This window comes from Pogona vitticeps, chromosome 3 (assembly GCF_051106095.1).
Source record: "Pogona vitticeps strain Pit_001003342236 chromosome 3, PviZW2.1, whole genome shotgun sequence".
In the NCBI taxonomy this organism is placed as follows: Eukaryota; Metazoa; Chordata; class Lepidosauria; order Squamata; family Agamidae; genus Pogona; species Pogona vitticeps.
In genome coordinates, this window is record NC_135785.1 from 217,980,643 (window position 1) to 218,007,666 (window position 27,024).

Sequence of the window (27,024 nt, forward strand, 5' to 3'; positions counted from 1 at the left end):
TGGTGCAGTACAAAGAAGCAAGGCTGACCCCAGGGTCCAGAAGTTGGCAAATTTGCCAGGTTCACTTCCTTTCCTATCTCAATTTTGTGAATTCTGGTAAAATCTGATTTAAAAAACAAAAAACAAAAAAAACAAAAACAAAACCTTTTCCCCCATTTTAAATTTGAAAATACTGGTACATTCTGTTAAAAAGGAACTAAAATAAAATCCACTATTTTCCCCAAATGGGACATACTATCAGCCCAGTATTGTGTCGGTTGTGCTGGTATTCTGTCAGTTTCTATGTCTGTTTGCAAGCTCTTTTGCTTGCTTTAACCAGTATCTTCTTTCATATATTCTTTACCCTTTATTAAGATATTCTTTGCATAAGCTCACTGGGCTTCCTTCCACAATTATGCAACACCATAAATAGTAGCGATAACTCTACTTCAAGTTTTCCCCACCTTTCATGGCCTTATAACAACTGTGCTGATAGCATGGACACTTTGTTTATGGAAGTATCAATAAGCTTATTGTTAGGCCCCGAATGTTGTCAAAATATTATGAGTTATTCCATTGACCTCTCTATGTATATATAGCTCCTGTCATGGTATGCGCAAACAATGGGCAAGATGGATTATGCCTGTGGTTATATGAATGTTGATTTTACCAGCAGATAAACCAATACCAGATTTTTCTCCCTTGAATTTTGGTTTTATGTAAATGAGAAAAACAAACCTCAAAATATATTTCTCTTCTTCTTTGGAATTAATGGTAACAAGTATTTGAATACAAATTCCAGCATTATAAGAGAGTTCTGGTAGTGAAACCATCTACATAATTCGTCATAAAAGAACATGGGAGATTCAGCAGTTAGTGTTCATTCAGGATGTTAGTGTTCATTCAAGGTGTTGTATGAGCACAATAAATAAATGCAATCACCATTTATTGTTTAATGTGAATAGCAGATTTTTAAAAATGTCTCAGATAAGTTATAATCCCCTCCAATTTGTTCGGGGGGGGAATGAAAAGGTTTGTCATAAGACAGCTATTTGGAATCTTTGATCCTACGTGTCCTCTGACATTCTTTATCACTGAAAGAGTCTTAAATTATTCATTAGGCTTTTCAGATGATTAATTGATTGAATTAAAAAAATGCATGCTTAACAATTAAGTAACATACTTGTTGCTGTTGTCCTGTCCAGAGAGCAAAGTCAAATATCTTTCCTATTAGAATGGAAAGAAAAATTTAAGATCCTATGATCCACATTATCCTCAGTGATCTACATTAGCTGGCATTGGGACCTATCATCCCTGTCTGATGCTTTCCTACTACAGTTCACATAATCCCACAGTGGCAGAAAATCTTTCATAGGCAACAGAGACCTCAAGATAACTCTTGTTAGCATTTGCTGTTGTTTAGTCGTTCAGTCGTGTCCGACTCTTCGTGACCCCATGGACCAGAGCACACCAGGCCCTCCTGTCTTCCACTGCCTCCCGGAGTTGGGTTAAATTCATGTTGGTCGGTTCGATGACACTGTCCAACCATGTCATCCTCTGTCATCCCCTTCTCCTCCTGCCTTCACACTTTCCCAACATCAGCGTCTTTTCCAGGGAGTCTTCTCTTTTCATGAGATGGCCAAAGTATTGGAGCCTCAGCTTCAGGATCTGTCTTTCCAGTGAGCACTCAGAGTTGATTTCCTTTAGAATTGATAGGTTTGTTCTCCTTGCAGTCCAGGGGATTGCAAGAAGCATTAGGCAATGGTAATAGCAAAGGTAAAAAAACCACTTCTGAATATATATACCAAAATACAATTAAAATTTATATTGTGAGACAGTCCGAAATGAAACAAGACATAGTGATGGAAAAAACTGCTAGGTAGGAAAGCACTCAGTCAACTATTGGGAAAAAGCAAAAGTTAAGTATGAATAATGCTTTTTCCAATGAAGCAATTAGATTAAAGCCAAAAGAATGTGGGTTTTTTCTTTGTTTTTAGAGTTTTAAATGCTTTTAATTAATTAATGGTTTTTTTATCATTGCAGTTTAATTCCTCTTTAATCTGTAAAAATATGTTTTTAGTATTACATGTTTTGTCAGTGTGAAAAAGATGGCCTAAAAATGATGCAAGATACATAAATAGATAGTTGCTAATATGTGGAGAAGGAAAAAGAAAACCCAGTGTTGCATGAGACTTATATTTGGTACAAGGAATGACAGAATTGTGAATCAAAGCAAGCTTAGAAACATAAAAATTGTGTGTTTAAACATTGCAGTACTTTATGTGAGCAAAGTAATGGGGAATGGAATTAAACATTTTCAGTTAGACAGGTGCAAAGTGTTTTACTCTGTAAATGATAAACTGAGAATAAATAGTATTACTCTAATAGTGAGGTGAGATGTTGTACAAACAGTTAGAGTTATGCTATAATAAAGGATCAAATAATACCAACCAGATTTCATGGAAATCCTGTCATTGTAACCATCATTCAGACCAATTTTCCAACTACAGAATGATTAAGAATTATGAAGAAGAGTAGAAAGCTTTTATGCAAGTATCTTGGAAAAGGTTATCCACAAACCAAAACAGAATATGATAATAGTCATAAGTGTCTGGAATGCATAAGTAGGAAATAAAGCAGAAACAAACATTATTGCAGAATTTGGATTTGGAGTAGAGCCAAAGAACAGAAGTGATTCATAGAATTCTGTGAAGCCAATAATTTGTTTACTGCAAACACATGCTTCAGGAAACCTAACAGACAATTGTTTACAAGGATGTATAGGTAGTTAATACATAATTCAAACAGAGTATTTAATGAAAAACAGAAGATGGGGAAGGTATATGTGCTCACATTTGTTTCTCAGTACATGTCCTCAGTTGTGTAGAATTTTCTGTACACAAGGAGCCACTTGTGCAAACTGTTTCTATCACCTGATGAGTTGAAGGCATCACTACATGCATTTCTCTATGAATGTTTCTGAAGCACAATAAAGGCATGCCATAAAGTACCACTGCAAAATGTTTGCAGACACAATGTCATGACTGAAAAAAGATTTTCCTATCTGAAGATCTCTTTGAACGACTAGTTCCTCTGAGGCACGACTGCCCCAGCATCATATGTTCAAATATATTTTAAACTTCAGAACAAAGTTTTTTTTTGAAAGCAATGTAATGATAAAGGAAGTTTAAATAATGACTTAAAGCTAGGATTTAAAGTGTAACCACTCCCATCTTAAAAATATTTCCATGCATTGTTCTGGTAGGCTTTTGCTAGAGACAGCAGAGGCAGTGCCAGACACTATATCATTTTGATATAGATAAAAACGTTTCATTTTTTTCTATCCTGTGTATGCATATTTATTATTTTTTTAAAAATTATGAGTAAAGCAATGATGTATGACAAGAATTTAAATTTAAAAAATATGTTTTAAACTATAGAGCACAGCAAGTTAATTTTAAAAAGTAACTTATTTTCACAGTCTGACTAGAACCCAGTTCAAATGATTTCCAGAAATCTGCAGTGTTCCAATTGGGTGGAAGGCACTGAAGAACACCTTGATGAATGACCTAGTCATGGAGACTTCTCCATTTGGTTTTCTTCAAACAAGCTCATCAGAGTCCATAACGGACATGCTAAATTTATTAGCAAAGTAGCCTCTGCCTCCCAGTTAATTCAGAAAGTTATAGAAAGTCATCTAAAAGATTACTCAGCATAAGAAAGTAGATGTCATTTCAGTATGGAAAGCATATGGGTCCACTTGTCCAGAAAATGTTTGTTTGGTTTTTTGGGTTTTATTAATATATTTGGTGATTTCTTATATTTAAATTGCGTTTCCATTTCTTTTCTCCCATAGTTGATTATATGGTTTAGTGTAAGCTTTGTTATCCTATCCTAGCCTAACCTTGCTATAGCTATAGAATAATTCTGTGCAAATGCCTCTACATGGAAAAGTAGGGTGCAAATGGAGCAAATTAAGATTCAGATAAGTTAGCAACGAGGCCATTACTGATCACTCTATCGTTGCTGCTTTTCATCTGGAGAAGGCGGACAGAGTTACTCCCTGTTTAGGTTGGTCATTATTTTAGATGAATGGCAAGGTATAGACTAATCAGAACTGTCCGTGTTTACCACTATATAAAATCTCTTTGCTCAGATGCAATTATTTGGAAGGAAGATGTAGAAAATATCTCTTGCCTTTATGACTTGTTTGTGACTTCCTAGAAACATCTTGTTGTCCACCATAGGATTAGAAAGACCTTTGGTCTACTCCAGTAAAGTTTGTTTTCAGTTCTTTTGTCCACCAGGTCAAAGGCATTAAAACTTCAAACAAATTAAGGTTGTCCAGCATTTTAGTCAAAATTACTTATGATAGCTATAATTATGATCACTAACGTTTGTCACCAAATTGCTGGGCAGTATTCTTTCTTTCTGCCTTCCTTGTATGATATTCAGTGTTTTATGTTAGCAAAACAGCTTGATTTGAATCACAGCCATCTACATCCTCTTTTTATAATTATAGAAGCAATTCTTTTAGACACTTAGGCTGATGATCAACAAATAGCTCATTTGTTGCAATGAACAGAAATTACTGGGCAATCAATGGGGAACCAAGGGATTCCTTTCAATTGCACAAGAGATATGAGCTTTTTTTTAATCTTTAAAATTTCTCTCTGTCTGATATTTCTGATCCTTTGTTCCTAACCTTGCTTGGGTTTTGTTCCAAAACCTTTTTTTAAAGCCATTGTTAAGACCACAATCAATTAACATTTTAGTTTCTCAGTTTTGTTTCCATCCTCTTCAGTACTGTTCTTGCTGCTTCAGAATGCCATAGCATCAGAATCAAGCTGAAAACATGATTTTTACAACATGAATTAATAATTATCAGTATATGCAGTGCAGTTTATAGTTTATCTCACTAGAATCAGGCAACCAATAAAATTAGTACACTGCACCACAGCCGTATTCTGTGGCAGCTTTTTCTGCCTCTGCTGCTTTATGGCATGCTTCCAGATCTTTGTTGTGCTGACATTTGCTCCTGGGAGGAGGAAAAGGGAAAGGGTCCATAAGGTTTCTTCTGGCCTAGACAATATAAACATCTGCTGTATTCGTGAGCAGCTTGCAGAACTAATTCATCAGGGAGATTCTCAGCTGATTGGTATTGCCATATTTGTAGATATTTTGTGGGTCAGTGAGGAATACCACCAAGTCTGATAAAATTGTGTAAGTTATTTTAGAATTTTAAATAACCATATTCAAGCACCTGTTGCTCAAAATTCAGTCTAAATGACACCAAACATCTGTAGTGAACCCTTTGTACAATACATAGTGACTTAGTGGTCAGATCCAACTCTATGTAACATTGAAGTACAGTGTTCAAAGACACAACTACAGCACATACGGGTGGAAGGTAATCTGCTAAGGGCAATGGAAGGCAGGTCAGCTACCATGGGAAGGACAGAGACACCTTGGTGATTTTTATAGCTTTTAGTGTGTTCATCAAAAGTAAAGAAAGTGATTACTGCTTAATCATACATTTACTTATATTATATGCAGTATGTAAACATCTGATATATTTTACACTTTTTATTTATGCATTTCTTTAATGCTGGAGAAAGTGTTGTATTAGGACTGTGGAGACCTGCACTCAGTTTTGCACTTTTCATGGATTCCAATCCCTGTATCCACTTATTAGGCAGATGACCGTGGTAAATCACTTCTTGAATATTTCACATAACATTCAAAATGCTGTTCGGGTCACCATAATAAAGTGAATTTACAGCATGTTTCAACAACAACATATATTTTTATAGATACAGAAAGATATACACAGTTAATAAGAAATATACATCAGTCCAAGCACGGTTTGTCTGGATTTGTTTGAGGGAATGCAATTAATCACTAATATACTATGTTTACACTTTTATAAGAGTGATTTACAAACAGAAATATTAAAGCAAAATGTTTCAGCTTCCCAGATATCACCCAAAGAACAGGCAGATTAATGATATTATGTGTTCAGGTTCTAAGTGAAGGCCATGACTAGCTAAGGTCTGTAAATCTAGAAACTTTTCCTCATTTCTAATGTGCTTGCATTTGGTGGTATCACTATTCCAACAGAGGAATTATACCAGAAAGATCTGGATGTGCTGGACAACCCAGATACTGTGGTTGCTGACCTTGAGCCAGACATCCTGGAAAGTTGGCCTTAGAAAGCTTGGCTAACAACAAGGCCAGTGGAGGTGATGACATTCCAGTTGAACTATTTAAAATCTTAAAAGACGACACTGTTAAGGTACTACACTCAATATGCCAGCAAGCTTGGAAAACTCAGCAGTGGCCAGAGGATTGGAAAAGATCAGTCTGCATCCCAATCCCAAAGAAGGGCTGTGTAAAAGAATACTCCAACTACTGTACAATTGCACTCATTTCCCATGCTAGCAAGGCTATGCTCAAAAACCTACAAGGTAAGCTTCAGCAATATGTGAACTGAGAACTCCCAGACATACAAGCTGGATTCCAGAGGAACTAGAGACTAAATTGCCAACATGTGCTGGATTATGGAGAAAGCTAGAGAGTTCTAGAAAAAAATCTACTTCTGCTTCATTGACTACACAAAAGCTTTTGACTCTGTGGACCACAGCAAACTATGGCAAGTCCTTAAAGAAATGGGAGTACGTGACCACCTTACCTATATCCTGAGAAATTTATATGTTGGACAGGAAGGAACAGTTAGAACTGGATGTGGAAGAACTGATTGGTTCAAATTTGGGAAAGGAGTGCGACAAGGCTGTATATTGTCTCCCTGATTATTTAACTAATATGCAGAATACATCATGCGAAAGGCTGGACTAGATGAATCCCAAACCGGAATTAAGATTGCCGGAAAAATATCAACAACCTCAGATATGCAGACGATACCACTCTGATGGCAGAAAGTGAGGAGGAATTAAAGAACCTCTTAATGAGGGTGAAAGAAGAGAGTGCAAAAAAATGGTCTGCGGCTCAGCATCAAAAAAACTAAAATCATGGCCACTGGCCCCATCACCTCCTGACAAATAGAAGGGGAAGATATGGAGGCAGTGACAGATTTTACTTTCTTGGGCTCCATAATCACTGCAGATGGTGAAAGCAGCCACAAAATTAAAAGACACCTGCTTCTTGGGAGGAAAGTGATGACAAACCTAGATAGCATCTTAAAAAGCAGAGACCTCACCTTGCTGACAAAGGTCCACATAGTCAAAGCTATGGTTTTTCCAATAGCGATGTATGGAAGTGAGAGCTGGACCATAAAGAAGACAGACCGCTGAAGAATTGATGCTTTTGAATTGTGGTGCTGGAGGAGACTCTTGAAAGTCCCCTGGGCTGCAAGGAGAATAAATCTATCCATTCTGAAGGAAATCAACCTTGAGTGCTCACTGGTAGGACAGATCCTAAAGCGGAGGCTCCAATGCTTTGGCCAACTCATGAGAAGAGAAGACTCCCTGGAAAAGACCCTGATGTTACGAAAGTGTGAAGGCAAGAGGAGAAGGGGATGACAGAAGATGAGATGGATGGGCAGTGTCATTGAAGCTACCAATATGAATTTGACCCAACTCCGGGAGGCAGTGGAAGATAGGAGGGCAAGGCATGCTCTGGTCCATGGGGTGACGAAGAGTCAGACATGACTAAACGACTAAACAACAACAATTCCAACAAAAGACAAATCGGATAAACCATGATGCTCAGTGTTAAAGTCTTTAAAAACAGGTTGTTCCATCATAGTCAAGATGGTAGATATGTGGTTTCAAAATCTAGTATGAAGGTCTGTTGTTCAAGGCACACTTAATTTGCTAGTATGTGATAGCTTTTTGGAGTACTGTAATGTGCTCTACATGGGGCTGCCTATGGAAAGTGTCAGAAAACTTCAGTGGGTCCAAAATGCAGCAATCAGATTGCTGACTATAGCTGGTTACAGGGATCACATAATTCTTCTGCTACAGCAGCTCCACTGCCTGCTGATCCATTTCTGGGCACAATTCAAAATGTTGGTCTAACCTTTAAAGTCCTAAACTGCTTGGGTGCAAGCTATGTCAAATACCATTTTTCCTATTATGAGCCTGCTTGGATGTTAAGATGATCAGGATAGATCTTTCTCTCAGTCCCACCACCTTTACAGGCACATTTAGTGGGGCCTTTTCTGTTACTATTTCTAGACTTTGGAACTCCCTCCCACAGGAGGCCAGACTGGCCTCATCTTTGCTGTGTCCTTCCATAAGCAAGCAAAGACCTTTTGCTTCAGGCAAGCTTTCTCTCAGTGTCTGGTTGCCTAAGTGGAATGTATAAATGGATAGTTATGCTTTGAATGTGTTTTAAGTATAGCTTTTGTTGACCATTTCTCAGAATGATTTTTGTTTATTCCTTTATAATGTTTTTATATTTATTGTTTATAATTTTAATATTGTATTTTAATAATGTAAGCCGCCTTTGTAGATTATTTTTAGCTTTGATGATGATGATGATGATGATGATGATGATGATGATGATGATGATTATAATTGATTATGTAAGTCATTCTGGGATCTTTTTAAGGCGAAAGGCAGGGTAAAAATATTTCAAATAAATAATAAATACATACATTCTGTAATTGCCTTGCCATAATTTGGTGGTGCTGGATGTAAATCCACTACAAAATGAATGCATTGTTCATTGTTAGATTTATTATTCTGACAGAAAATTTATATATTTATTTATTTATCAGATTTCTATCTAGCCCTTTTAGACAAAGTCTACTCCGGGCAGGTTCCATCAAACATTATAAACTGAAACAGTTAAAAACAATTAAAAACAATTCAATTTGTTGAATTGATTCACTTGAATAGGGAGTGATCTTATGTTAGGATCCATGATGTGGAGGATATCCACTATGAAGCAGATATTTAAGTTCACATTTTGTTTTGTTTTTATCCTTTTCAAATGTGTTATAAACATGTCTGATTCTAAGAGCTAAGCTGTATATAATAGTTCTCTTTATATAGTTGAGGTGGCAGGATTTGTGATCAGGTTACAAGTGGGCATCAGTGGGCTTATTATAAAGGTCAGTGGCATTTCTTTTGTTTTCAGTGGTAAGGAGGACATCAAGGAAAGGGATAGATGGATTTCAGTGATGCTACTAGATGTAAATTTGATTATGGACTCAATTGCGTTGAAGTATAATTTAAATTTCTCAAAGCATTCTATGCTTTTCCAAATCCAAAAGATATCAACTATGTGAGAGGCCTGTCACAGGCCTTTTTCAGAATGTTTTCTTCTATTTTGCCCATGAACAGATTTGTTTAAGAAGGTGTTATGTGAGTATTTATTGCTTTACTTTGCAGTTGTAAAGAGTGCTTTCCATTAATTGTACATAATTACACATGAGGACCAAACTGATAATAAGTTATGTGAAAGGATCTTTACATCTACTGGTGTAAAGGAAATCATTTAAAGCTTGAATCTCATCATGATATAGTATATAGAGATGTAATATCCCATGTAATAAGTATAGTATCAATATCGAATTGATGCTGTTAGACTCAGTTCTGAGCAAGAAATCATTGGTATCTTTGATATATGATGGGAGGCTTTTCCCCCCCTCTCTAGATTTAAGTCAACATACAGAGATATCCTCTCAGTAGTAGTGTTTTAGATGAGACAATAGGATGTCCTGGGTTGTCAACACTTTAGCAACACAATTGGTATAGGCACAGGTATAAACATATACTGATGAAATAAGGATTTCTAAGTGAAATTCAAAGATTCTGTGTCAATTCACTTTGCCTCAATTCACTGGGAACTTTGTTTCCTATGCAAGTTGCAAAGAGATCCGATCCAGAGAGATACTACATGAACAGCCAAAAATTCTGAATCTTGTGCACCATATGCTGGGGTACCATTTCAGCCTCAATCCTCCAATAGATTTGATTAAGGAAAAGAACAGATATAGCTATATGTTATGCATTTAAAATACAAAATAGGTTTGCCCTTAATATAATAAAGATTCAGCCAGGCAAATAAGTTTTCCTTTTTTTCTTTCTTATACAGTGATACTACATCTACTAATTCCATTAAAGTCACTTGCATTTGGTATTTTGTTTCTTAGAGAAATGTGTATCTTTTCTTTTGAAAAGTTCTTTGTTTTCTGTCTTTTCTAATTAAACCAATAAAGCCTCATTTCTCAGGTTACTTTATCTAAACAGACTCTTAATTCAGGACTTCTCCTAAAATACGAAATCTTACAAATCTCTGTAAATGTGGTCATCTTCTCCTCTTCACTCTGATTACAGTCTTTCAAGTGTTCTTCATGTTACTGGGATAAAAGTCAGTCATTACTAGACTTTGTTGATTTGACCTAAAAGTCATTGTGCAAGATGTACTGATTTGTGAATTAATGGCAATTAACTTTCTCTGTGTATGCCAAATTACAGTTTAATATCAGATGTCCAGAAGTATATTTCACTCATGTAGCTTCCTTAATAGTTTATAATGAGGACACTGATAATTTTCTACATAAAGCTTACTTGAAAATGCTAGAACTAACATAGCAAATCAAATATTTGTAGTAACTGGAAGCAATGAAGCTTCTCTATATGTTGGAACTACAAGTGATAAGAGAAATTTACAGCAACCAAGAAGTTTTAATCGAAGAATGAAAGTTTGAAAGGAAATTGGGCACATGCTTTATGAACATGAGATTCTAATTTTGTTTATTATAATTCATTATATCATGTATAAAGTTCATTCAAAAAGGAGCATTCTACCCAAACTCACACTCACTTATAATATTCTCCTGTACATGTTAGTGGACGATCTGAGGATGAAGAGCTCTGCTGTCCATGGAGGTTATCTATATGTGTTTGCTTCAGGGATCATGGAAAATCATGAAGACTATCAAGGGTAGTTGGGAATCTCCATTTCAACCCCCCCCCAACCCCCAAACTCCATGTGTACAATGAAACCAGGTCATGGGCAGGTCTACAACGCTTCCCTTTTCTTGTGATCTTTATGCACAAATACAAACAACTGAAGAGAGATTTGGCATAGCATAATTAGTGTTTACCAATATGAATAACAACATGTTGCACCAGCTAAGAAACAAACACAAAACAAAAAGGTGACATAACTTCTTCTAATTGATGTTTTGGTTGTTCTTGTTTTTGTTATTAACAGAAATGTACAACAAACAGTCACCATGTAGGGGAGAATCTTCTTCTACACATTAATACTCAACTGACATCACAGTTCTATCACTTGTTTCATATTTCTTCATCTGTATCCAATGATGTGATTGTACTAGTGCAAGACATATTAGCTGAATTCCTGTTGCACAGTTACAGAAAACTTTTGGATGCAAATTGTTCTAAATTAAGAAATCAACATATACATTGTCTGTTGCATGCTGAGTCATGTGACTTGGCATGCAACAGAATGCCTGCAAAGGTTTTTTTTTAACTTATGGCAATTCTCATTTAAAAGTTGTGCCATTTATGTAACTGTGCAGAAGGATTGTAGACATTGTCTAGAAGTTGCACATTTTCTGAGTTAATTTAAGGCTGACATCCAATGTAGTTTTGCACAAGTGTTTTTTACAGTTGTCTGCACATATGTTTATATATCCAGTTGGACAACATTTTGCTTAACTGTTTGCACAGTCACTTGTGCAAAGTGTAATTCAGTATGAGTGTCTTTGTAGGAACTTTAATTCAGATAACATTAGGTTAGATTTAGGCCTGTGTAATCTAATCCAAATTAATCTATGGTGGGGAAACCTGATGACATTCAAAAATGGCAGTCTAGCACAGGAGTGCAATTTAAATATAATCTCTATTCTTATGTCTCTCCATCCATCTGATTTTTTAAAAACTGTCTAATGTATCCAGATATTAAAATAGCTTCTCAGGTGCTAATTCAGTAACATTTTCACAAGGTCTAAAAATTACCTCAGAATGCTAACATAGGGTATAATTTAAATAGTAGAAATCAAAAGGCCCTAGAATTTTGGAGGAGGGGATGGGAAGAGAGAAAATGACTATTTAGAATTCCAAGTGGCCTGTAAGACTATCCAGTCAGTGTAGGAAAAAGCAATGTAAACACTAAGTGCTAAGGGTGCTGACCAGATTTTCACCCATTTACAACTCCAGTATTCAATGAGTCTATGTTTGGTTTGAATTAACAGGAAACTTGAGAGAGAGAGGGAGAGAGAGAGAGAGAGAGAGAGTTCTGTGGCACTCAGAGAGGTCTTTTGTTATATTTGAAAATTCTTCATAATTTTGCCAGTCAGCACCATGTTAATAGTTGGTGTAGGTCTAAATCCACTTAACTCAGTAGACCTATTGAATCAATGGGACTTGGTTAAGTGTTGACTTATCATTCATCCTTCAGTTCTGTGAATGTAACTAAGGACAACAATTGGATATATAGGCAAATGGCCCTTTTACAGAACTTGCATCTTCACTTTATGTTGTTTTGGTATTTTTAAATACACTTTCCTTCCTACTGGAAATATCACATACCCACCACCCTGGGCTGCTAAAGTTATTACTACAACTCTATAACTTTTGATGTAGCACTACTTTTTTCTTTCTTTCTACTCACTGCAGGCAGCCAAGGGCAGTTTCCACTCACACAGAATGTTACAGTTATTGAAGGTGAAACAGCAACCTTGACCTGTAGAGTTGATCAAAATGATAACACCTCCCTCCAGTGGTCAAATCCAGCTCAACAGACGCTATACTTCGATGACAAAAAAGGTAAATACATATTTTTCCCTTTTCAGTTTCTAAATAATTTGAATTATAAATAATATATTTTTAATATTACATGATTTGCTTATAATGTTTGCGTATATTTCTATTTCCTATCCTTCAATCCAGTGATCATGTGGTTAATTTTTTTATTAGCTATAAAACATTAATCATACCTTTTGAAGCCTATATATTTTTTCTCATAATATTGCTATGTAGGTGGCAAATATTTTTATTTCTAGATAATATGCTTGAATGTCTTCCAAGCACATTCACTGAAGTATCATTATGAGTTGTGCCAGAAAGAGTTGAAATAGTCAGAGTGTTGATGGAAAAAACATGGTTAGCACAGATAATCTTGTATAAGCTTTCCCAACTTCTGAAGTAGGAAGACAGGTAGTTGTGGGTTTTTCGGGTTCTTTGGCCGAAAAACCCACAACAACGATCAGATCCTGGCCATGAAGGCCTTCGAGAATACATAGGAAGACAGGTGTTAATGCCAATGTCAATCAGAACTGCATTCCTGCACTCTGTTCATACTCATCTCAATTACCATTACTAGTGATATCACTTACTCTGAGGACGTGCCCAGTGAGAGCAAGAAGGCAGCCCCGTAGAGGGCTAGGTTGGACCAATGGAAAGCCACTGGCATCACTCTTTGAAGAGTCAGCCAAGTTCAAATCCCTGATCTGAGGTCAGTTCTTCCATGGATCTAGGCACTGTGGGAGAGGTGTCCTTGTTTATCAGAGCAAAAGTGATAGGAAACACTGAGATAAAGTTGTCCCAGTGAAGCAGGGGGGTGGACAACTGTTGTGGGAACCCATACTAGCTTACCTTTCAGTGCTACATTTGCTACACCAGAAGAGCATGGGGCCAGCATTGCTGCTACTGCACCTGTTTGGCTTGGTGTGGCAATGAGGGACAATTTTCCTGGAGGTAGGAGGCCCCAACTATGAAGATCATGGTGTGAAGACCATATATATAGCGTAGAGTGGCTTTAGGGAGTATGCTATATGTTTATTCAGGATAACAGTTAAAATATAAGGGTGTATCAATTGGTCCTTTTTTGAGAATGTATGTAAGAGGGATTTATCTGTAGCTTGAATTTCCTTGCATCAGAGGTATAGCTTCAACCAGAACACTAAACCAGTGTTGTTGTTTTTATTTTTGTAGGGGAATTTAAAGTATTGGTTCATATTGAATTAATATATTTGCCTAGAGATATATTTTTAATGTCCACTCTTTTCTCATATTGATATATATAATTTAATTGTTGAACTAACTTATATCAATACAAGTGAAGGCAGCATAGAAAACACAAGAAATGTTTTTGTGCAATTTCTCTTTTGTCTGCAAAATAGAAGAAGGAAATGAATTTTGGAGTTCATTAGTCTATTAAATTTGAAGATTTTTCTTCATCTACATATGTGATAATTATTATTTTGTTTATTACAGTTTATCCAAATGCCTGTTGCATAATCAGTGAAACTGATTCTTAAATTCATTCCCTCTAGTGTGATCTGGATTAGAGAGTTCATCATGATGCTGTACCTTATGAGGCTTAAAATGTTTATTTTGCTGTGAAGGACTCAAGTATGCTCTACGAAAGCATAGTGCTATCAAAGGATTTATAACTAAATATGTTGTTTTAAAGCTATAAATTTGAAGACAGAAAATATAAAAAACTTTGAGTAAGGGAAAATTTGGATGTTATCAGACTAATGATGATTATTGCTATTCTACCAACATGACTTGTGCTTGAAAGGAGTTTAGAAGCTCTGTCTATCAAGGTGTGAAATTTTATATACCTAGAGTTCTAAAAAAAAATAAAGGATGGTGTAGAAAACGTAACCATGAAATTGACGTGCTTTAAAAATGTGGCTTGAACGGCAGTTTACTCAAATTACTGCAGAACAATTAGCCTGCTGTCAAGCTAAGCAAGGTTGCTGTGCCACAATTTTAGTCACAACAATGATGTTTGTCTTAATAATGGTAGCCTGCAAAATTGTGAGTTACAAGCCTTTGGAGTTGCAAGAGGTACAGGGACAAGATAAATTCCTATTGTATAATTTTTGTTGGTGCATTTACAGAAAGGATTGTTGGTAGTTGATGAAGGACAGATAAGGATATAAATAGTGGCCAGAAAAGAAGCATCACATAGTAAGGCATCACAATATGCCATGCGATGCTACACATTGGATACCAACAATAACAATGAACTGGTTGTACCCTTTTTAAATTGCATTTTGTATATTTTAGCCACATAATTTGTTTTATGAAGTGGTTGTACATTTTAAAATTGCATTTTGTATATTTTATCCATAAATATGTTTTATGAGCTGGTCACTCGACCATAAATTTTAAAAAAACCCAGTAGCAGTAACAGTGTTGGCAGAAGAGAACAACATGTATTTTCCTCTATAGATTCAGACTGGCTTGGCTGTGTGTTCTTAATAAGCTTAGAAGCTGAGAAAATCATTTTTGAAATATATTCTTACTTTTAAGAACTTGATATTTTAGAGGTGTACTCTCTGTCCTTTTTAGGCTATAAGCTCCTATATTTTTAGAATGTAAATGAAATATTCCCATTATTCTTTTTTACACTTATTTCAATAGTATATAGATTGGATTCTCATTATGCATTTGCCTACAGATTAAGTTTAGTTTTCATATATAAAGTATCTGTGCCTATAGTTTTTCCATAGCTGTAAGACTTTGGATGTTTGCAATATTTGAAGTGTTTATGGAATATAGAAGCAAAGTAGATCAATAAAGCTTGTAGAATTAAACAAGCTAAGGTTGCCTATAATTATTGCAACTTTGATATCCAGATTATTTTGATATGATTGGAAATAATTATCTGATCCCATCCTGAAAAAACCCTTGTCTCATATGAATGCCAGATGAACGCAGGCTTCTCTTTTCCCCCCTGGTGGTCTATAAAGTTCTCTGCGCTCTTACAGAGATGTTCAGGCATCAGATTCTCTGACCTAACATATCTGGAGAAGATGGTCAGTTTTTAAACAAAACAGTAGCTTTTCTTAATTTAAAGACACCAACAACAATGGGGACAATCAGTACAACAGGACTAAATTCATGATATACAATATCATGGCATGAAATTGAAATTGCCTGATCAAATTGCTCAGTTAGCTAGATGCTATACATTGCAGTTTTAAAGAGTACCATAAAAAGGAGGAGAGGAAAGGAAGGGAAGGGAAAGGGAAGGAAAAGTTAAAGATGAAAACTACCTCTCAGAATTTTATACTGTCTGAAAAGTTATTTTTAGATAGACGATATAGCCTACTGGTTGACTAATTTAGGAAAGGATCATCTTTAAATACATTTTCTTTTCTTTCTCTTTCCCCTGTCTGTCCCCTGTACTATCCCTTCATTTCTGTTTGTTTAGTATTAACAGAGTTAATTTCTCGTAGCTCTCCCATTATAGTATTTTATATACCATATTTTTCCATGTATATGACTCCCCAATGTATAAGATGCCCCCCAATTTTGACCCTTGCCGGAGGCGGAGGAGCAGTCAATGGGCAGCTGCGAGGGGCATCCCAGTGTGGCTGTGCCTCTGCCTCCTGCTGCCGCCGCCTTGTCTCCTGCCTGAAGATAGCCCGTGCGTGGCGCTGGATGAGGTGGTGGCAGCAGTCAATGGGCAGCTGCGAGAGGCAGCCACAACGCCTCCTCCAGCACCAGTCTCTCTTCAGGCAGGGGACTAGGTAGCAACGTGAGCTGGAGGTAAACTCCAGCACTAGCTCCTTTGGCTCCCCCTCCTTCCGTGTATAAAATGACCCTCAAGTTTTCCTCTAATGATTTTAGGAAAAAGTGTTGTTTTATAAACAGAAAAATACTTTAAAGGTTAGACTTGTGGGGCAATAGGCAAGGTAGTTCTGTAGATTTGTACTGGCTTGCAAAGTAAGTGACTGGGACTGATTGACAGTTGTATGAGCGGTGTGCCTAGGAGTGTTAGGTTTAGTCCTCAGTTTAGACTTTGTTGTTGTTGTTGTTGTTGTTGTTGTGCAAAGAAGCTGTGAGTAGTATTTTTAAAAGAATTTTATAAAAAGAAAACAACTAATAAATCAACTTTAAAAAAATAAATCCACAATTATCAACTCTGTGTGACCCACAACCCTCAGGACTATTTTTAATTTTTATTTTTAATTATATTTTATGCTGCCCCATTTCCCTCCAGAAATACATTGATTCATCTCCATGTGTATACCCTTGCTGATTCTGGAAAACAAATGCTAAAAATAAATTCCATACTTCTTTAAAATTGTTAATGTTCAATATTCCTTTTCAAATCTTGGTTTCACAAGTTAATTTGTTTTTAAGGGCCATATTCCACATTTCTTTATATCCTTCATATTAAATTGGTTGTTATTTTTCCAATTATTTTTAAATATCAGCCTTGCCACAGTTACCATAATAATAATTAATTCCTTTTCTTCTCCCTTTAATTGATTATTATTAACAATGTTCAACAAAGCAGTTATTGGGGACATTTGTACATAAATACCCATTATTTCCGTAGCTGTGAATAATACTGTGGTATTTTTAGAATGTGCATCAAAGCTAGCACCCATCTATCTTTATATAAATAATTTAAGTATGTAAAATTATTTATAAAAGTGAACGTTTTATGGTTATATACTGAAGAAACTGATAGCTGAAACATGGTTCTTATTTTACTTTTGCCTATTAAATTAAACTTCCTCTTTCTATGTTTGTTTTTAGAAAAAAATATTTCTCATTTTGGTTTACAAAATATGCTTATTATTTCTACAGATAGGAGTCAGAAGGTTTTACTCATCTGTATACTACTGGTCAGTGTTCTGACACATCATATATGTAGAGTCATCAAAGTAAATAAAGCTGTATTTTGACAAAATATTCGCACTTTTAAAAAGGACAGTGTGAAATCAGCCCTTAAGTGTGGAAATGTTAAAGCAGCAATGTGAAAGAAACATCAAACTCTTTGCCTGAGTTGATGGTTTGAGTAGTCAAGAGATGGTGATCCTGTTCACAAGTATAAACAGCAACCCCAGATATAATGTAGGGGCTAGTTGTTGCCATGTGCAAGTCACCGCCGACTCATGGTCCACTATGAATAAGTGCTTTGCAAAATGTCCTGTCCTCAGCTGCCCTCCTCAGCTCTTGCAGACTCAAGCCTGTGGCTCTTTGAAGGAATCAGTCAATTTCATATTTCTTTTTCCTCTTTTCCTGCTGCCTTCCACATTTTGCAGCACTATTTTTTCCAGAGAATCTTGTCTTATGATGTGCTCGAAGTAGGACAGCCTTGGTTTCAAAATGTTTGCCTCCAGAGATAGTCCAAGATTCCTTTGATATTTCTGTCAATCCAATATATGCACAGGGTTTACGTATGGTTATAATTTAAGAGGCAGCACACATAGGTAGAGAAGGTGTATGGGAGCGCCACATAATTAGTTCTAACTAACTGTTCCATTTGACATCACTATTCAATCCAGAGTTCAGACTTAGAGTCCCAAAGTTTTATGGCTGATGTTCAGGCCAAGTTGGCTTCTAAAGATTACTTCAGATGCAGTCTGCAAAAGGCTTGAGGGGGAAGGTGTGGTTTCAAACTCTTCTTCAGGCAGCAGCTTGGAATTTATCACCCAACTCTTCAAAGAAAACTTCTGCCCTAAAGTTGGGCACCTGGAATGTTCGGACAATGACCCCTGCCTTTTCTGACAACAGCTTTTCTGACGACCTGCAGGAAACAGACGACGTGCACAAGACAGCTGTCATTGACATGGAACTGAGTAGACTGCAGATGGACATTGTTGCCCTGCAAGAGACGAGGTTGCCAGACTCAGGATCTGTCAAAGAAAAAAACTTCTCATTCTTCTGGCAGGGAAAACCATTGAACGAGACCAGGGAATATGGTGTTCGCTTTGCAGTCAGAAATGCTCTGCTGAGATCCATTGTTCCATCTACTGTGACGAGTGAAAGAATCCTGTCTCTGCAGCTCCACTCATCAGCAGGACCAGTCACCCTCATCAGTGCATATGCACCAACACTGTTGTCCACGACAGAAGTGAAAGACAAATTCTACAATGATCTGGCAGCTACTATCAAAAAAGTCCCTGAGAGAGAGCCACTGTTCGTTCTCGGAGCCTTGAATGCTAGAGTTGGTGCTGATCACGATTCTTGGCCCACTTGTGTAGGCCATTTTGACATTGGGAAGATGAACGAAAATGCCCAACGCTTGCTGGAGTTTTGCTGTTATTGTGGTCTTTGTGTCAGCAACACATTCTTTAATATGAAGCCACAACACAGAGTTTCCTGGAGACATCCAAGATCGAAGCATTGGCACCAGCTCGATTTGATCCTCACTAGACATTCTAGCCTTCCTAGCATTACAATCACACACAGTTACCAGAGTGCTGATTGCGATACTGATCACTCCCTGGTGTGTAGTAGAGTAAAATTGCGAACAAAGAGACTGTATCACATGAAAAAGGAAGGAAGACCTTGACAAGGAAGAGTCTTGCTGATTGACAAGTGGAGGAATTTGCCCAAGCGCTTGAGGAAACCCTTCCAGGCCTGGCTGATGCAAATACACCTGAACGATGGGAACATTTCAAGAATGCTGTGTATAACACTGCCTTGAACATTTTATAGGGAAAATGGCTAGGTGTAGGAGGTTGCATTATTTTCTCCTAAAGTGTGAGTGGTTTCACATATTAAGCCTTCTACCTCTGGAGTTAGCTAAATTGAGAATGAAGTTGATGTATTGGAATGCAATGAGGTGAATCAGTGATTTAGGTGAATGTGCTAACATTTGTCCTTTGTCTACCTTTGTAATGTGCACATCAATGACAGTGCCTTAGAAGGAATAAAATACAATGTCTGTTATTCTTATTCACCTAATGCCTGTTTGCCATCTTTTAGAACTTTATTTTAAGTTGTTTTGATTTTTTTACATCCTGTGCATAAATGCATGTCTTGCTTCCATTTATTAATGTTTTGTATATTGCTTCCACTATTGCTGTTGTTGCTGTTTTGTTTCTTTAACAGCCTTAGTTTTTGAATTAGTTGGCTACTGACTTCCTTATTTCTTATGAACTTTAGAAACCCTAGTCTGGGTCCTGTATGTATAGCGGGAAGTGTCTAATAAGTAATGAGATGTCATAGAGTAAAAAAGCAATATATCCTGTCAGAAAGAAATCTAAATGAGACTGTAAAATGAGTGACTGGAATATGAAGCACAGAAAGAGAGAAATGCCTTAAAAAAAAAAAAAAAGCCCAAAATGATCCTTCAGAGCATTGACAAGAATTTATATGCTGTACTATGCTCATTTCTGGGCACCAGAATTCAACTTTTTGACCAGCTAGAAAAGATTTGTCAGAACACAGCTAAGAAGAAGCTTGTATCTAGAAAGGAACTAAGATGTGTAGGGCTGGAACAGTTCAATGCAGTGATGCGAGTGGTTCTGACCTTAACAAATGCCATGGTCATGCCTACATTATTAAAGCATTCAAGACAGGACCTTGCTGGACTGGCATCTTGAAATGTAATGTGGCTCCTAAGAATTGAAATAATTTTTCAATTATATATCAGAGAAAATGCTGAATGAATTGTCTGTGTTCAGCAGTACTAGAAATTAAGGAATAAGGGGACCTTACAAGAGTAAGAACCCATAGCAGTGTTGGTTTACATCCAAAGGCAGGTAACCTCAAGCCATTGCTAACTGACAAAATTTTGTGTATGATTACAAAAAACACATGTCTTGCAAAACAAATTAAGGAAAAGTGCTTGTTCAATTGCTGGAGTCATCCAGTCAGTTTTGACTTATGGTGACCCTTTCCATGATTTTCCATATAGAGAGTACTCAGAAGTGGTTTACCATTCCTTTTTTCTGGGGGCATTCTGGGATTGTGAAGCTTGCTCAAGGCCACATAGCTTGGCTCTTCTCTGAGGGAGCATAATGGGGAATTGAGCTCCCAACTTCTGGCTTCACAACCAGATACCTAACTCACTGACCTATCCAGCCAGCTGAAACCCCAATATTGCTCCCTAATGTGGTAAACAATCCTGATCAAAAGGGATCAGGGATTTGATTCATAATTGGGTAGCTTCCTATGGATTGCAGTCAACATTACGGCATGAATATTTTGAAATGTTAGTGTCGTTCTACCTTTAAAGGAGTAGGTGATCTCCAGACATCTGGGGTAATACATGCCTGTCTCTTGGAACTTGGAGGACTCTAGCTCACTTCCCACACCATCTTTTGTTTTGTTTTGTTTCCTTTTCCTCTCTTGATATGCTGTTTCCATGCATTCTAGTGTGTGTGTGTGTGTGTGTGTGTGTGTGTGTGTGTGTGTGTGTGTGTGTGTGTGTGTGTGTGTGTGTGTGTGTGTGTGTGTGTGTGAAGAAATAAGTCCATATGTTGCGACTAAGAAACATGACCTAAATATATGTAATCTACCTACTATGAATTCAGTAGAATAATTGCATATTTATATATCCATTTGTTGATCTACGACTATTGGTACAAAATCACAGGGTCAAAGCTTCTCATGAATAGTGATAAAAACAATCATCTCCAGTTTCTTTCAAGAGCATGATGAAAAGTTTTACTATGCACTTAACTCAATGCTGGTCTGAAAATGAAGTATAGGGGGTGAAAAGAGTAAAACATTGCTCTTTTGAGTTCAACTGTGTGGAATTTCTGGAAAATTTACAACTGTATTGACTCATTGCTTAATCAGAAGGTAGAGATATGTTCTCAGTGTGTGTTCATCTCTCCTAATGAGAGAGACTATTAACGAATTTCAAATGATATATTTAAAGGGTGTTCCCCCAAAATGGGTATCATTTTTTTTTCAAATATATTTCATTTTACATCTTTCCTCATCTTCAGTTTCCTTTCCTGTATCTTACTGTAGTATTGAAATTCAACTAATGCTGTACAGAGGAATGTGACCCAGATATTTGTAGATATTTCTTTATTTTTAATCATAGAAATATGATTTCTAGATTAATGTGCCTCCTCCACACATCATTTTCTTCATATTTTTAGAGCTTTTAAAATGTCCTTTGGAAGTGTCAGTTTCTGAGGAACTAAGGACGAAAGATATTTGTCTGTGGGATTACAATTGTGATGGCCAGATGTTTGTCAGGATGTGATGAAGTGAATTGTGAAAGGTCTAAGAAATATCATTCAACTTTTACAGTCTGAGGTATTATTAAATGGGAAACTCAATCATTTTATGGATAGAATTCCTGTGAATTTAGGAATTATGGGTAATACCTATCATGGACGGTTGGGCAAAAGGCTTGGGAGTCATGCTTGGGAGAGTTAGAGTCAAAAAAGGGTATTCATTCCATATACACACAGATAGAAAGAAGCAGGGATTTACACAGATACTCTTGTCACTCTCATCCTAAAAAACTGTAGCCATGGTACAGATCAGTGAGAGCAACCTATCCCCTGACAATTAGAACAGGGGAGAAAAAAAGTGAAGAAGCAACAAGTGTTATTGGAGAAGGCTTTTAGAAAGAAACCAGTGAAGGAACATTGTGAGCCAAAGTAAAAAAGATGATTTTTCCCTTCCCCACCCTCCAAGAAAGAAAATAGTGGAAGAGAGGGAGAGGATTTTTTTTTTGTTTATTTGATTGTGTTTTAATCTGGGGAACAACAACTCTATTTATGTTTAGCTGGGAATAAAGTCTACCAAATATTGAGACTTTCTTCTCAGTAAACTGAGTAAGATGAGTTTGTTTGTTTTTTAAAATTGCCTTTCCTGCTTTGCCTGTCCAAATTCATTTCACCCCATTGACAAAGCCAAACACCCACAGCTAGTTATTCTTTTCCTCAGAGAGCAGATCTGAAGTAAAGGGCTGGAAGAGCCAAGAAGATCTGCTCTTCTAGGTTCATGCTCCAGCACATACTTACAACTCCAAAATGAAAATCATCTCCCTCGTGCTTGCACTACAGGGTATAGTGACAAAGCAACAAAGATCTTATTTTGTACCGTCTTCCTTTTGTTTATCTGCTATATGTTGCGCTCATATCATGCAAAGAGCAGAGGCATACAGGACATTGGGATTTCTTGTCTATGCACACATAGTGGTTTGATTGTTTTTTTGTTGTTGTTTTTTAAACTCTTTTATGGCGACAAGATTATCGCCCAGTTTTTCTCGTCAATGTGGATTTGGAAGCAGGAGGGTCATCTGCACTACTAATACTGGAATATGGGAGAGTTCTTTCATACTTTTTCTGTCTGTTCTTTTTGTTTTTAACTGGAGATGGCTATGAAGATACTCTCCCCGCCTTCTTGCAATCAAAACTGCAGAATATACCTATGTGGTAGTTCAGGGACTGAGAGCATTCCTTTGGCATATAAGAGCAATTATACTTGAATGCAATGTAGAGATATTGTATTTCCTTTTAAGATTCAGTCTCTTCCTGAGATGCAAACTGGCAGGTGATAACCAGATGTGATAGCTTGAGGTGGAGCTGTGGACCAGCCTTAATTATTCTCTTATCACATCTGTATTGGCAACAGCTGGATCCAATCCATTATATTGGATCAAAATGGCTTAATCACAATGTTTACCTGCTTTGTTGTTATATTACCTCTCATTTTTTTAAGTCGAAGGGTCTGTACACCAGTAATTTGAAAATGTAGTTTCTTTAGTTTAACAACAGCTGGAGCTGGTTCTGGATTAGGTGATCGTAGGCAGAAGGCCAAGCCTTTCTGAAAATACAATGAATTCTGAAATATGTCACAGGAATGGCTGGGAAATTGTTACAATTCATTTCCTACCTTGAAATGCCCTGTTAGGCAATACCATTATCCCAAATGTCAGTTATTAATTAATGGTTATCATAACATAACAGTGACATGTTATATTTAATTGATGAGTCATACAGAAGACCTAAGAGTCTCTTCAAAGATTTAAACATTAAGACCCTCTTTCTGTGGAGCACTTCAGCACTGCATGTCAATCCTTTTGTCTTCAGAGGTAATGACTTGAATCTTATTCAGAGAGTGTCACCCACTGCATAATTATCTTTGCACTACTATTCAAAAACAGAATGTGGTTGATTTCGTTTAACTTGACAGCCATGTTTCTTTGGCTCAATAAATGTTATCAGGCATTCTTTGGCTGCTCCTATTGCATCAGCTTTAATTAGTTTTTGATTGCTGTTAATTTCACAGCCTTTCTGTTTAATAAATTGCATCAAAATGCTTTAGTTTTTGTTGCATCAACTTTAATTAGTTTTGTGCATTGCTTACTTGATTTTACTTAGTCTTTCTGAAGAAACATGCCCCTTTCCCTTCCCCAGAATCTTATGCCATAATACATCCATGATGTATATTGTATCAGTGATGAATGCTGCTAATTGAGTCCTTCTCTTGTGTTGGTATTTCTATGTGTTCAGAGCTGGTTTTTTATACTTGAAATTTTAAGCCTACTAAAGTCAGGATGACAGCCAGTATAGGCAACAATTGTCTAGAAGCTACTGAAATCCATGCCCATCATATGGCTATTCACATATTCTGTAATATTTATTGTAAAACATCCAAAAAAGAATTAAGATACTGAATGAATTAATACCACTTGAAGAAGTAATTTTGAAGATCTAATATCTTTAAGAAATGTGAGGCAGAAAGATTTTCCACAAGTGGCCCTATCCCTTCAGGATTCTTCTCCATCCTATGAAACTGTGCAGTTTAATTGCTGCCTGGTTTTTATCTCTTAAATAAATTGGACATCAGTTTCCAGAATCCCACAATCAGCACAACCACTGGCTGTCAGATTTAAGAAGCTTTAGTCTAATACTATAGTATTTCCATCTTTGGTACAGCATTAGTACAGTACTTTACTTGTGTCACCTGGGAGACTATGGTCAGCATGGGGAACCTCCACCCAGCTATCCCCATATGGCCATTATAATATCAAGTTGCACATTCACAGAATGAAGGAAGCTATTTCAGGCACTTTGACCTCAAGGTCCTTGGAGCACCTTGACAAAGCTGTTCATGAAAATGCCCCTTCCCCAGTAGGACACTTGAATAACATACTGCACTGGTTCAGTTGGGAGCTGCTAAGTGAGCAGCTTGGGGTGGCAACTGGCAACTAAGCAGCTTTCTCTTAGCAACTACCTAGTTACTTCCTCTTTGATTCAATAGCAGGTAAACTTCAACTTACCCTCTTTTATCAAATAACATTTTCTCCATCATTTGGGAAGCAGGGAGTAAACACCTCACGTTCTACACCATCTCCCCTCTGCAGTGCTACTGACACAATTACTAAAATAATAACTGATGAGAGCAACACAATGATAGACATCCTGTGGCTTAGCATGGTTAAGTCACACTAAAGCAGGTCTATTTGAATCAATTGGACTTATGGAGGAGTTAACTCACAAAATCCCCACTGATTCAGTGGATCTACCTTAGTGCCACTTGCTATACGAGAAAGCATCATTTTAGCCAATGTTTATTTGTTTATTTACTTATTTCTAACCTGCCCTATAACAACAGATCAAGAATGAATAAAACTGCTTTAAAATATTTTTAATGGTAATACTTAAAGAGAATTTGCAGTTTTAAAAACACTTTGCTGTTTAATGATTAAAACAAAAACAAACCCAGCAAATGGAATAATTGAAGAAAAGCCACATTTTCTCTAATTACTAATTGCCTAAGTGAAATGTTTCGGATTGGCACAGAAATAGATGCCATGTTACTGCCAGCAAGCCTCCAAGAGGAGAAAGATGTGAGGGTGCTATTCCTGAGAAAGCCCTCTCCAGATTTAGCAGCTGAGTCCAAAATCATTTAGGGCTTTGAAAGTTAGCATCAACACATTCAATTCAAACCAGAAGTATGTTGGCAGCCAGTGAAGTTTCCTGTAAGAATTCAAGGTGTTCTATAAGAAGTCAAAGTGTCATATGGTTTCCGAAAGGTTTTCATACAGCATATTGCACTTACTACAACTGGTGTTCTTTTCAAGAGCAGCCTCTTGTAAATTCTGTTACAGTAACCTAAATGGGAAATTACAAGTAAGTGAATACTTGTAGCCAGATAGTTTCTGTCCAGGATTTGTCAGAACTGATAGGCCAGCCAAAGCTAGCCTGAGTTGGAGTGGCTCATGAACTCTCTTTTAGTGCCCTTGCACCACCATCCTCTCCTTGCTATGCTCATGAGCCATCCTTGGCACATCAAGACACTGAATTCTTCCTGAGTGCACATCTGATCCTTCTGGAGGAGAATACCATTCAGAACATGTTACCTAACCAAATGTCAGAAATGGGAAGAACCAAACCACAGTTTCTAGGTTATCAAGGCAGAGTTATGAAGGTTCAACTTCAGTTTATTACTCCTCATCCAGCCTATTACAGCATCCCAGAAACTGGTCCAGCACCCGCACGGCTTCATCTGACTTTGAAGACAAGGAAATATTGAGCTGGGTATCATAAGCCATTGGCAATGGTGCGGCTAAAAAATATTGTAAATAAATAAATAAATAAATAAATAAATAAATAAATAAATAAATAAATAAATAAATAAATAAATAAATAAATAAATAAATAAATAAATAAATAAATAAATAAATAAATAAATAAATAAATAAGCATACCACCCAACTGGAAAATCTCATCCAGAAGTTACATATAGGTGCTACAGATTATAGAAGAATAGAATAGAAACAGAAATGGTACATTACAGTTTGATAGCTATGGGGCTGAACAGTAATCCCCCAGTGCCCCTCTTTGTAACTAACCATGCAGATAAGAGCGGTGGGGTGGGCAGTAGTTCTCACATATCTCTGAGCAAATAAATTCCCTTTAGGAAGGAATGTGCCACTGCCTCTTTCAAGATACCCATACCCTGTCATAATGAGTTTGTTACCTCCTGGATCTACCCAGCCACTCCCAGCTATCTTTTATCAGCCAAGATGGACAGCAGACAAGCTTACATGTAGCAGGGCATGCAGAGTTAAGTATCTTATGCATATCATCAGGCTACAATAATTGAAAATTATCCCAAGAGGTCTGACCAGATGGTACTATGGACCCCTAATCCCTCTCAGCTGAGCTGGATGCCAGTAAAAGCCACCTGGAATAGTTATACTGGATGGCATATTCAAGAGGCAGTAGTAGAGACAAAACAAGACTTTCCCCTTTTCAGTTGCTACATTGTTGTTGTTTAGTCCTTTAGTCATGTCTGACTCTTCGTGACCTCATGGAACAGAGCACACCAGGCCTTCCTATCTTCCACTGCCTCCTGGAGTTTG

General features: G+C 36.9%; 1 protein-coding gene across 6 annotated transcripts in view; it reads left to right on the forward strand.

Annotated features, from left to right (window-relative positions):
- Window positions 1-27,024, forward strand: part of CADM2 (cell adhesion molecule 2) — a 501,666-nt gene that overhangs the window by 296,153 nt on the left and 178,489 nt on the right. For all 6 annotated transcript variants that reach the window (XM_072994016.2, XM_072994018.2, XM_072994017.2 and 3 more), the window contains one exon: window positions 12,597-12,746. In XM_072994016.2, the coding sequence (XP_072850117.1) occupies window positions 12,597-12,746 (150 nt within the window). The remainder of the gene's footprint in view (window positions 1-12,596; window positions 12,747-27,024) is intronic.